Source organism: Grammomys surdaster, unplaced genomic scaffold, assembly GCF_004785775.1.
Source record: "Grammomys surdaster isolate TR1022 unplaced genomic scaffold, NIH_TR_1.0 125940, whole genome shotgun sequence".
Lineage (NCBI taxonomy): Eukaryota > Metazoa > Chordata > Mammalia > Rodentia > Muridae > Grammomys > Grammomys surdaster.
In genome coordinates this window covers 3523756-3536895 of record NW_021620762.1, presented here as the reverse complement: position 1 = coordinate 3536895, position 13140 = coordinate 3523756, and the positions used below count along the sequence as shown (strand labels likewise).

At 49.3% G+C, this 13140-nt stretch overlaps 2 protein-coding genes across 4 annotated transcripts in view; both read left to right on the top strand.

Annotated features, from left to right (window-relative positions):
* Slc16a5 (solute carrier family 16 member 5) overlaps positions 1–8622 on the top strand; it is a 10126-nt gene extending 1504 nt beyond the window's left edge. Inside the window, exons 2-4 of one of the 2 annotated variants that reach the window (XM_028752898.1) lie at positions 1131–1274; positions 4211–5020; positions 6875–8622. In XM_028752898.1, the coding sequence (XP_028608731.1) occupies positions 1131–1274; positions 4211–5020; positions 6875–7101 (1181 nt within the window). In that variant the 3' untranslated portion in view covers positions 7102–8622. The remainder of the gene's footprint in view (positions 1–1130; positions 1275–4210; positions 5021–6874) is intronic. The other variant, XM_028752899.1, reaches the window with a different exon arrangement.
* A 1411-nt stretch (positions 8623–10033) lies between these two features.
* Positions 10034–13140, top strand: part of Armc7 (armadillo repeat containing 7) — a 15217-nt gene continuing 12110 nt past the window's right edge. Inside the window, exons 1-2 of one of the 2 annotated variants that reach the window (XM_028752811.1) lie at positions 10034–10407; positions 10497–10640. In XM_028752811.1, the coding sequence (XP_028608644.1) occupies positions 10317–10407; positions 10497–10640 (235 nt within the window). In that variant the 5' untranslated portion in view covers positions 10034–10316. Of the gene's footprint in view, positions 10408–10478; positions 10641–13140 lie in introns of both variants that reach the window. The other variant, XM_028752810.1, reaches the window with a different exon arrangement.

Genomic DNA, 13140 nt, shown 5'->3' with positions numbered 1-13140 from the left:
ACACACACACACACACACACACACACACAAAATGTTTCTTTGGCTCGGCTGATCTTAGCTCCACAGCTACCTTTGTGCCATTCGCTAGTAACAGCAACCTGATGATTATTCCAGATACTTCTCTCATGCCAGGAAAAAGGAAACTTGGGGGGAGGAGGATTGTCAGCCTCCATGGTGACCCAGGAATTGACCATCAGAAGTGTGGACTTAGGGTAAGAAGGAAAAGCCAAGCCTGGCTCAGAACGCATGGCCTCTTGGTCTTCAGGGCTGGAGAGTACAGTGATTCTCAGAAGGATCTTATCGTGCAGGCCGAGAGGGGCCTCGGTGAGAGACTGGAGACTAGACATCCTGTAGAAATCCCATCTTACCAGGTAGCTTCGGGCTCACTATCCTGTTGTACCATTATGAACATGTTGAGCCCACTGCTCACTCAGAGTGTTGGAGAACCGAGGCCAGCAAGCACCAAGTGCAGGGCCTGCAGAGTCCGGGGAGGGGACTGAAGTCAGAGGGCACAGGTGGCTCAAGATCCCCACCCCAACTCCACTCCCTCCCTGTGACTCAGAGCTCTTCCCAAGGTCACCTTCCTGAGGCAGGTGGCGTCTAAGAGGTGGGGAAGTCATGTTCGCAGGCAGTCACACCCAACCAAAGGCTCCTTTCACCCTGCAACAGCAAGAGCAGGCTGTTCAGCAGCAGTGTTGGCAAGACTGTGTGTGAGCACCCGACAGTTACTCTCTCTCTCCCTTTTTTTGTTCTCAGGTCTACACTGGCTCACACGCACGCACGGGTCACACAGCACTCCCTCCCATCGAATATACACATGCTTGGGTTAGTGAAGAGCTCGCTATGCCCTCCAAATGTGCTTAGTATGGCTATGCCACACAACAGCTAGTCCAACCACTCATTCTGTAGCAGAGGAAACTGAGGCAGAAATGAACATCAAGCTTTAAGCTTTGCTGGGACCACGTGGCGAGACTGTGGCAAGGCGGTGACCAGAAGCCATGCTAGCAGATTTTAGATAGCCCATAACAACGACCCCAACCCCCAACTAGTTCCTACGAGCACCCCTCCCTCAGCCCTACTGTGGCCTGACTTCACACCTCCTCACACACTGCTACTTTTCTTGCCTACAGGACCCCTGTGCAGCTTCCTGGTCAACCGTTTCGGCTGCCGAGTGACCATGATGCTGGGGGGGCTGCTGGCCAGCCTGGGCATGGTGGCCAGCTCCTTCTCTGGCTCGCTCACCCAGCTCTTCCTTTCAGCAGGACTGATCACAGGTAACTGTCAGTATCTCGAAAGTGCTGGCTACGCGGGACCGCTTACAGACTAGAGAAGTCAGATGGGGCCAGGCATATAAGAATGTTTAAATAAGCTGGGCAGTGGTGGCGCACGCCTTTAGTCCCAGCACTTGGGAGGCAGAGGCAGGCGGATTTCTGAGTTCGAGGCCAGCCTAGTCTACAGAGTGAGTTTCAAGACAGCCAGGGCTATACAGAGAAACCCTGTCTCAGAAAACCAAAAAAAAAAAAACAGAATGTTTAAATACTTGAGAGTATATAAGAGGTCAGGAGGGATGGGGATGTGACAGCATCCAGCCTGAGAGACTGTCAACAGGCGTGAAAGGAGGCTTGAAGAAAGCTGCCCAGGGCTACATAATGAGATCCTGTCTTGAGGATCCTTATGAGTTGGAGGCAGACTGGACTCCATGAGTTCCAAACCAGCTTGAGCTATAGTATAAAACCCTGTCTCAAACAAGCCAATGAGAAAGGCCTACTCACTGCATGGTCAGGGAGCAAGAGAGAGAAAAAACAGAGGGTCCCAATAGCCCTTCGGGGACATAGGGGACATGCACCACCGCCCCGAAGATCTCCCATTAAGCCTCAACTCTCTCTTTTGTTTAATTAAAAACCATATTTATTTATTCTCATTTCATGTGTACCAGTATGTATGTCTGTACATCACACTCATGTCTGGTATCCTAGGAGACCAAAAATAGATCAATGATCCCCTTGAACTGAAGTTACAGAGAGTTGTAAACCACCATGCGGGTGCTGGGGCTTGAGCCCAAGGCCTCTGGAAGAGCAGTTGGAGCTCTTAACCACTGAGTAATATCTCCAGTCCCTAGGCCCCATGCCTTAAAGTTTTTGCCCTGCCAATAGCTCTGTGCTAGGGACCAAGACTTTGCTATGAGAACTTCTGTTTGGTTGGTTGTTTGGTTGGCTGGTTGGGTTTTTTGTCTTTTTGTTTGATTGGTTGATTGGATGGATTTCTTGTTTGTTTGTTTGTTTGGTTGGTTGGTTGGTTTGTTCATTGGTTTGGTTTTTGGGGTTTTCAAGTCAGGGTTTCTCTGTGTAGCCCTATAGAACAGGCTGGCTTCAACTCAGAGATCCACTTGCCTCTGCTTGCCAGGTGCTGGGATTAAAGACATTTGCCACCATACCCAGGTACCATATGAGCTTTTTAGGGACACTTATTAAAAACCACAGCAAACAAAACCACTGTCAGGGAGAGAATGAGGCCCTCTGAGGAAGAGTGGTCTGGGTAGAGGACATGGTACCCCTCGCTGCTGGTTTGGAACTTGTTATGTAGATCAGGCTGGCCTCAGACTCACAGAGCTGTGCCTGAACAGCCTCTTGGGTTCATTCACCACCACAAAGCATCTCCCAGGGGGAAACTGCAGAGGGAGACTTGAGGAGACAGACTGAAGGCCAGGAATAGGAAGTCGACTCCTGAAGGCATGGGTGGGCCACTGTCCTGATGTACAGCTGAGTGAGGAGTTAGGAAAGAGATGTTGCAAAAGCCTAAATGGCCACCTTGAGGGCAGGGGAGTGACTAAACATACTGTAGTAGCATCACAGTGGGACACACACACATACGTGGGTGGGGTAGGCAGGTGGGGACAGGGACACAGGACTCTTTATTGGGAGCTTTTTCTCCAGCACTGACCACTGTGGGGCACAGGAGGCAAAGAAGACCCCTGTGAGGCCCCTCTGGGGAGGTGGCATCTCAGCTAAGCATATTCCAGACAGAAGACATGGCCCTGGCAAAGGTCACAAAGTATAAAGGCAGCTTGTTGTCCAGAGGAGTTGACAGGGCTTAATCCTGGTGATTGACAAGGAGTGGACTGAGCCAGATTCCAGGGCTTAGGCCAAAGCCCAACCACACAGTCTTACGGGTATAGAAGACACTTAGGATGCTTTTCAAATGTGACAGGAAGTCTCTGAGAGGCATTAGGATGATGTGTAAAATGTCATTGTGAAGACCAAGATGGCTCCATGGCTCAGAGTGTGCACTGCTCTTGCAGAGGGTCTGAGTTTGGTTCTTAGAACCCATGTAAAGTGGTTCACAACCACGGGTCAATCCAGCTCAGAGGCTCGGATTGCCTCTGACCTCTGAAGGCACTGACCTCGGGTGGACACACACACGTATACACGCATATGCACATACACCTATGTGTACACACATACACACATACACACATATATACATGCATAGTTACATACATACATACATACATGCATGCATGCATGCATAGTTACATACACACACATAATTAAAAATAAAAATAAATCTAGGGTCAGCAGTTAAGAGCACTTGTTGTTCTTGCAAGAGAACCTGGGTTCAATTCCTGGGACCCACATGGTGGCTCACAGCTATCTTCAACTCCAGTTCCAGAAGATCCTATGTCCTCCTCTGATCTCTACGGGTATCAGATGTGAACATGGTGCACAGACACATATCCAGGCGAAACATTTATACACATAAAATGAATAACTCTAAAAAAATTTTCTGAGACAAGTTCTCACTATATAGCCCTGGCTGGCTTGGAACTCACTATGAAGACCAGGCTGGCCTTGAATTATAGGCCTCTGCCCCCTGAGTTCTGGGATTAAAGGCTCAAAAAAAAAAAAAAATATATATATATATATATATATATATATTTAGAGAGAGAGAGAGAGAGAGAGAGAGAGAGAGAGAGAGAGAGAGAGATATTAAGGTCTGTAGGTCTGTAGTGCTTGCGGAGGGGAGCCGGGAGGCAGAGCTGGGTGAGACGCTTACAGCGAGGTGGTCAGGTACCTTCCATCATGGAAACTTGGAAGTGTGTCTGTCCTAGGGCCAAAGGAGACAGACATGGAACATGAGCAAGACCCCTACTCCATGTGGAGGTGGAAAGTTCTACAAAGTTCCTGAGCTGATGTCCCCTCTCACACTGCAGGCCTGGGCATGTGTTTCAGCTTCCAGTCAAGCATCACAGTAGTGGGCTTGTATTTTGTCCGTCGCCGGCCACTAGCCAATGCATTGGCCTCCATAGGAATGTCCTTGGGCGTCACCCTCTGGCCACTGCTGGCCCGATACCTTCTGGAAACCTTTGGCTGGAGGGGCGCCTTCCTCATCTTTGGTGGTATGTTTCTCCACTGTTGTGTATGTGGAGCCATCCTGAGGCCTGTTGCCACCAATGTGGTCCCTGAGCCCAAAGAAGATCCCCTTCTACCTCCCAAGACACCTAAACACAGCTGCCTGGCAACATGTGTCTCAACCATCCAGTATCACCTGGCCTTTGACATCCTTCGGCACAATATGGACTTCTGCATATACGTCACGGGCATGACATGGATGAGCCTGGGTTTTGCACTGCCGCATATCTTTCTGGTGCCGTATGCTGTGCATCATGGGATAGATGAATATTGGGCAGCCATGCTCATGTCCATTGTCGGCTTCTGCAACATCTTCTTGCGGCCAGTGGCAGCGCTGCTGGCAGGCAGGAAGAGCTTGACTGCCTACCGGAAGTACCTGTTTGCCCTGGTGATCCTTGTCAATGGACTCACCAATCTAATTTGCACAGTGTCGGCAGAGTTCCGGGTGCTCCTGGGCTATTGCCTGGTGTACAGCCTGTCCATGTGTGGAATCGGAATCTTCGTCTTCCAGGTTCTAATGGACATTGTCCCGATGGATCGTTTCCCCAGTGCCCTGGGCTTCTTCAGCATCCTGTGTGGCGTGGCTTCTCTCATCTCTCCACCATTGGCTGGTGAGAGCATGGAAGGGAAGGCAGCCAGGCATGCCCAAGTGGGGCCTATATAAGTTGGGCAAAGGAGACCATCCAGACAGATTTGACCCCAGTATACCATTGTCACAAGGGACTTGGATTCCATGATCCTTCCCTTCCTCCAGCAACTCAGTGACCATGCTACAGTGTGTTATTTGCCTGGCTCTCAAGGTTTAAAAATATAAGCTTGGCCAGGCATGGTGGTACATGCCTGTAATTTGGCCAGTTGGGAAATGGAGGCAGGAAGATTTTTGGCTACATAGCAAGTTGGGAGCCAACCTGGGCTATATGAGACCCTATCTCAATCTTACCATCAGAGAGAAAGAAACAGAGGACCCAGGTTCATTCCCAGCACCCACGTAGTGGTTTACAACTGTTCATAACTCCAGCTTTCTGGAATACAGCACCCTCTTCAGGCCTTCACAGTACACTTACATACATGCGGGCAAAATCTTATAGAATAAATAAATCTTGTTTTAAGGGAGGGAGGGACTGGAGAGGTGGCTCAGAGGTTAATAACACGTTTGCTCTTACAGAGGACCTGAGTTCAGTTCCTAGCACCCACAAAGTGGCTCACAGCCATCTGTAACTGCAGTTTTAGAGGCACCAATGGCCACCTCTGGTCTCCATGAGTACCACATACATACAGTACATAAGCATACATGAAGATAAAATACTCATACACTCAAGTAAAAGATCTTTTTAAAGGCAAGGGGAGGGAAGGAAGGAGAGAAAGAGAGAAAAGGTTTGCACTCCAGGCTACACGAATGTGTCATTTCCCTGTCTGGATCTCTGTTCCTGTCAGTGGAGCACGGTGGTAGGACGCATTGGCCTTGTAAGGAACTCAAGCAAAGAGTATGACTCGTGATAAGAGTTCTACCTGTGTTCACTGTAATCAACACGCTGACGCTCTTACTTCTCACCTTCAAGTCCCGGGAAACTCACTACTCTTCCCTGAGCTAGAATGCCAGCTGCAAAATGCAGTGGAGAGCATGCGCTGTAACATCCACCCACGCCAGTCACTTGAGTGCATGCCATCAAAACTACACTATTGAGGCTTACCTTCACTGGGGTGGGGGTGGGGATGGATGTGGGGATTCGTGCTAGGAAGGAAACAAGCAGAATTTGTAAGACCTGTAGGGGGAAGGCTACTGCCTTCACAGCAGGGAGAGAGACCTCCAGAGTGAGTGGGAGGAGTCTGGTGCCAGTGGGTAGTCAGCAAGTAAATGTTGTGGCTGTCACTATGGTCAGACCTTGGCGCTCAGCTGTATGAGGGTTTTCTTTGTTTGTTTGCTTGGTTAGTTGGTTGGTTGGTTGGTTGGTTGGTTTTTCAAGACAGGGTTTCTCTGTATAGACTAGGCTGTCCTCGAACTCATAGATCCACAGACGTCTGCCTCCCGAGGGCTGAGATTAAAGGTGTGACCCTCCCCTCAAATCAGTGAGCCTTTTTCCTAAATTGGAGTTCCAGTTTCCAAGGAAACCCTGCAGGCAAATGAGTCCCAAATTATCCCCAAAGAGATAGGGTTAGGGCCTGAGGCAGGGTTAGGGCCGAGCAAATTGCTTGGGTTCCACTAGCCCTTCTGTCTGTTTCCCTTGCCTCCAAGGGTAACAGGTCCTTAGGCTCTTTCCTGGGGAGGACATCTGCCTAGGCCAGAAACCAAGTGTCTCCTCCCTCCTTTCACCCCACAAGTATCTGTTGTGCACTTCCCAGGGGCCAGCCACGAGGTCCTATTGAGTGGAAACAAAACTAAAATCTCTGCCCTCTTCGAGTGCATAAGCTAGTCGGAGGAACCCTTAGAGCTCGCACCGTGGGCTAACCTGTTCTCTGTCCCCCAGGACTGCTGCTGGACAAGACCAACAACTTCAGCTATGTTTTCTACATGTCGAGCGGTTTCCTTGTCTCAAGCTCCCTTTTCATGGGTGTGAGCTTCTATGCCGCAGATAAGAAGAAGAAGTTGAAGCAAGATGGGCAAGCCAAGATGGAGGATGCCACCTCAGAGATTACCTCAATGCACGCTCTTACCTCAGAAGACAAAGAGTGCAAAGAAGCAACCGTACCCTGAAAAAATCTATGTGACCAATGTCTGAACTCCAGAGATCATATGTGACCTGCCTCTGAGCTCTGAAGTCAGCGGGGAAAACCTTCCTTCCAGGAAGTAGGGTGTAGAAGTGGGCCTTCCTGGCTTTCTTTTGGGTCCCAAGAAAATCGCAGCCTGAGTCTTGCATAAAGCAGTCATTGCTAGCTACCCTGGGCTAGCTCCTCCCAGCTGCTCCTACAACCTAACACTCTGGGGTTTCTCATCCTTCTTGGCCTCAGACAATTTTGAAGAATTTTCCTTTCCTCCAAAAACTTACTCCTCCTCTCTTCCCAAATAACCAACTCTGACCCCTCTCAGGTCAGGGAGGTAAAGGGTGCTGATTCAAGAAGCTGGAACTATAGCAGAGGCACAGATGAAGGACCGGGATGAGAAGCTGACCTTGGTACAAGATTGGGACATTAGTCACAATCCGATTACAGATGTTTAGGGGAATACGGGTCCCAACACCTCTGCAGAGAGCAGGGAAAGAAACATCTCTACTGTCCCGGAAGGAGCCCTCTTGCTTGAGTCTCAGAAGTTATAAAGTCTGAAGAGTCTTCAGCCATTGAGCAGGGCCTGAGCCAGAATCTTCTCTTTTACCCGACTCTGTATCCACACAGGGGAAGGAAGACCTTTGACTAACCAGGAGACAAGAAAGCTGACTAGGTAACTTAAGGAACATTATAAAAACTGGGCCTATCTATGCAAACGGTAGTCTGTGCTCTGCTCTTGGCCTCTCAGGTTCCCCTTTCTCCAGGATGTGTTGGAGGTATCAACCCTGAAGCAGTAACTGGCTAAGTCAGCGGCTCCTACTAGCCTGAGCCCAGGGCCTGGAACTATGTCCACAGACATACTTCTGGTGCTGGTCTCTGAGGTCATCACTTAAGACTAGCTGTCATCAGCCCAGGCTTGTCCCAGCAGGGTACTCCAGGGAATAGGAAAACAGTCTATTTGAATTATATACAAAAACATTCCCTGCCACGGGTCATGAACTCTGGACTAATAAAAGAGGAAAACAGACCTTAGTAAATTTCCTCCATTCCCCCAGCCTGGCAGGAACTTCTTGGGCTTGTTTGTTGGTTCAGGCGCAACCAGGCTCCGGCAAGAAAACCTTATCAGGAAAAGAGGATTTTATTTTCATGACTGCCGCCGCCAGCCTTCCTCCTCCACAAGCCCATCTGGCGTGAATAAGCATCTTTAGAATTATTCCTTCTGAGGGGCTGTCACGAGTGCCCCTGGTGGTCAAAAGAAGTACTGCATCAGTGCTTTTGCTGAGTTGCTTTGGGCTTTTATGTTCACTGTCTCTAGACTTGGGTGGAGACGGCTGAGTAGGTAACGGTGCTTGCTGCCATGCCGACAACTTGAATTTAATTCCTGGGACCCACACAGGAAAGGAGAGGCCCCACTATCACAAGTTGTTCTGTGGCATGTGCGCACACACACACACACGCACACACACAAATAAATGTAATTTAAAAAATAAAATTTGGCCTGTATGAGACATCATCTTCCAGTTGAAAAGTCTTCCTCTATGTCTAATGTTCCGCACTGCTTTCTTGATCCCAACTCAGCACTGAGCTTGACCACCAGGCGTAGTTTCTACTCTGAAGGGCAAATGCCGGGACCTAGTTTTCCTTCTAATGGAAAATAGAGTTGAGGCTAGCTAACAGGCCCACTTCCGGGAAACACTCCAGGAAAAATAGAATCTTTGAATCTCTAGCTACGGGATTTTCATCACACTTGCTCATTGGTGATAATGGCATTAATCTATGGGCAACAAGCAATGAAGGAATGAGGGTCAGAATCTCCAGCCCTACCTATGCCCAGGAGTGCTGTAATCTCAGCTCTCTGGAGCCTGAGACTTGGCGACAACATGACACCAAGGTCTACCCTTTTGTGGCCAGGAACTGCTTTGGACCATCCCTGGAAGATTTTGAGGGGAATCCACAAAGTGTTTGTTCTGGAATCTCAAAGGTCTCCAGGTCTAGTAAGATGCCTGGCCATCTTAGCTGAGATGTAAGAAGCCAGGCTAGAGGGGCTTCTTACAAAACCTAAAGGGCACAGAGTTCTCACAGAGCAACCTCGGTACTCAAGCACCCAAACTAAGGTTAAAACTCTTGCTCTGGGTTGATATTAGGCATGGATTAATCACAGGGACTTGAACCCTAGAGGTGGGGGTCAGGGAAAAGTGAGGTACATAAACCATTCTGCTGTGATTCAAGCCCCTGGTAGCAAACATAGAGCTAAGTACATGACCCTTGCCCCTTGCCCTAAAACACCCTTACTGCCTACATCCTCCATCTCCATGACAGCATGGCAAAGCCGCCTCCCTCCCTGATGCTCGTTGTGACCTTATGATTTTGTTTTGGGTTTGACGGATGTTGTTTTGTTGACAGGGCCTTGTCACGTAGCCGTGGCGGGCCTTGTAGACTAGGCAGTTCTTATTTTTTTTTTTATTTTTTTGGTTTTTTTCGAGACAGGGTTTCTCTGTGTAGCCCTGGCTGTCCTGGAACTCACTCTGTAGACCAGGCTGGCCTCAAACTCAGAAATCCGCCTGCCTCTGCCTCCCAAGTGCTGTGATTAAAGGCGTGCTCCACCACCGCCCGGCTAGGCAGTTCTTATAAACTCCAAATTCTCAGATTAAATTGTCACCATGTCTAGATGACCTTAAGATCCGTCTGCCCTGCTGTCACTCCATCCATCTTTCCCTCCCTCCCTTTCTTCTCTTCCCCTCCTCCCTCCCTCCCTGAGTCTTTCTACTCATCCCCGCAGCAGATACATAAAACCTCCAGCTCTAGAAATCGGGCGGGAAGCCCAGGAGGCGCCCAGTAACCACGCCCAATCCCGTCCTGGTCCTGCCCACTCCGTTTCCTGGGGCGGGGCTAGAGCGACTTCCGCCCAGAACCCGGAAGCAGTGTGGAGAGCACCGTGAGGGGTGTGCCTTCGGTTCCAAAATGCCACGGCTTGTCACCCAGGTTGAATTTTGGTTTCAAACCCGGCTCTGACAGGATCCTGAGACCCCTGGCCATCCCCACAGCGCATCCCCACAGCGCATCCCCAGCTGCCACGCACTGCAGACTCGGATCTCAGGACGAGACTGGGTTTGCTGTCACTCTGTCGCCGCCGGGACAGGTCAGGATCCAGGCAAGGGTTTCGGCCTTGTGGCCTCTACCCGACCACCTAATTCCGCCGCCCCAGCCATGGCACAGAAACCCAAGATAGACTCCCACGTCGGGCGGCTAGGCTACCTGCAGGCGCTGGTCACGGAGTTCCAGGAGACCGAGAGCCAAGGTGAGAGGTGTGGTGGGCACGAGGGACCAGGCAGGGCTCCGACGGCAGCAACCGCACAGGCCCGACCCCAGTGCCGTTTCTCATTGCAGACGCCAAAGAGCAAGTCCTCGCCAACCTTGCCAACTTCGCTTATGACCCGGGCAACTATCCGTACCTACGGCAACTGCAAGTCCTGGACTTATTCCTCGATTCTCTGTCAGAAGAGAATGAAACCCTAATCAAGTTTGCTATTGGTAAGAGTTAGGCTCCCCCTATAACCCCACCCCCCCACCCCCGCAGATATGGACTAGAGCGACTTGAGAGAGATGATGCTATTCGCCTGTAAAACCAGCATTACAGGATGTTGAAGCAGGAGGATTGCTTCGACTTGGGGGGCAGCCTGGGATTCAGAGTAAGACACTGTCACTAACAAACTAGTCTTTGGAATGGGATCTCATCTGCTAGGGCAGACCTCCTGTGTGTGGACCACCTCCTCCCCCACACACTGTCCTGCTCACAGCTCGTTCTGAACAAGTCTAGAAGTCTCTGCTAGCTCTTTGTCTCTTTCGTTCCTCTTAGAAAAGACATAATAATCAAGGAAATGAGCCAAAACCACTTTGAAAGAAGTTTGGAGCTTGCTCTTGTATCGTTTACTGTTGAGAGACACAAAGGTGACTTGGAATTTGTAGCTTAGGACTTCCCCAACTGGATTATTGTAAGGCCGTCTGAATTACTCAAGATTGATTCTTCTAAATTTGCTGTGTATGCGTGTGCTTGCTCGTGTGTGAGAATGAGGGTGAGTATGCACGTGGACCACGCTGTATGCATGAAGCTTTTTAAAAGTCAGTTCTGAGTACAGTGTGGCGCAAGCCTTTTATCCCAGCACTCTGAAGACAGAGGTAGGTGAAGCTTTCTGAGTTCCAGGCCAGTAAGTATTGAGTTCTAGGCCATATAGGGCTATTCAGTAAGATGCTGTCTCTAAAAAATAAGGTAGTAGTAGCTGTTGTTGTCTTCTTCCCTTCCAGTTGCTAAGGCAGGATCTCCTGTGTCTTTAGAGCAGGGCAGTGTACTCCATAGCTGGCCCATCAGCTGCCAGCTGATCCAACGTCCCATCTCTCCTAAGAGCGCCGGTGTTCCAGATGCTCATCGCGGCATCTGGCTTTCTTGTGTTACTTCCTAGCATCAAACTCAGGTCGGCAGGTTTGTGTGGCAAGCTCTTTTACCTACTGAGTCATTTCCTCGGCCCCATGATAGGGAGTTATTATCGGGTACTCTAAGACAGGTACTGGTCCAGGCTCTGGGGAGATGGTGAACAGGTTGGGGATTGTATTCTAGAAGGGGAGCTAGGTGTCAAATAAACAAGCAAAGTACAGCTGGGTGGTGGTGGCACACGCCTTTAATCCCAGCACTTGGGAGGCAGAGGCAGGTGGATTTCTGAGTTCGAGGCCAGCCTGGTCTACAGAGTGAGTTCCAGGACAGCCAGAGCTACACAGAGAAACCCTGTCTTGAAAAACCAAAAAAAAAAAAAAAAAAAGAAACAAAGTAGAAATAAACAACAAACTCAGATCTAGGAGGCGGTGCTACTTCCGCTACTTCCGTTTCAGCCATCTTGAATATGCTATATAGACAAAGGCCCTAAGCAGGAAGCTGTCGGAGGGAAGGCTGATGTGTTAGGGATATTTTAACTGAAGAGGCGGATGGAACAAAGAGAAATTAGAGGGGTTGGCACAGGGACTGTGGACCTAGCTCATGGAAAGAAGTTTAGAATTTAAGAACAAACTAACTCTTTCAGCTAACCTTTAAAAACTAACCTTTCCCCATATAATAAGAAAGGAACCCTAGGTATGCTGACAAAGAAACAATCTGTCAGGATAACTTTAGGGCAGGAATGCGGCTCCATGATGGGGTACCTGAATGTACTCTATGCCTAAGGCTCTGTAGGTCAGTCCTCAGCATTGGAAGAAGAGAATTCCAGTATTGTTTAATATTGAGTTATGCAAATTTTCCTAATAATACCCTAGAGAACATTCTTTTTTATTAATGGGGAAGGACAGGGCATTTGAGGTCTCACAGTGTAGCCTTGGCTGGTCTGAAACTTGTCTGCCTCGTGGGTGCTGGGATTAAAGGTTGCCCCACCATCCCCGGCTTTCGGAGGATAAGCTGTAGAGTAAGTGCCCGTGCCATGCGGCTCCTCAGGATGGCATTTGGGTCAGGAAGCTTGGTGGCTAGCACCTGTACCCACTGAGCCATCCTGAAGGCCCAAAAGGACATTTTTTGGTCGTTGGTTTGTAACTAGGATCCAATCCAGGACCTGCATATTTCATCTGACTATGTTCCTTAGAGAGACCTCTTTATGTTTGTCTTAGTCAGGGTTTCTTTTTTTTTTTTTTTTTGGTTTTTCGAGACAGGGTTTCTCTGTGTAGCCCTGGATGCAGGGTTCTATTCCTGCACAAACATTATGACCAAGAAGCAAGTTAGGGAGGGAAGGGTTTATTCAGCTTACACTTCCACATTGCTGTTCATCACCAAAGGAAGTCAGGACTGGAACTCAAGCAGGTCAGGAAGCAGGAGCTGATGCAGAGGCCATGGAGGGGTGTTACTTACTGGCTTGCTTCCCCTGCCTTGCTCAGCTTGCTTGCTTGCTTGCTTGCTTTCTTAATTTTTTTTTTTTTTTTTGGTTTTTCGAGACAGGGTTTCTCTGTGTAGCCCTGGCTGTCCCAGAACTCACTCTGTAGACCAGGCTGGCCTCAAACT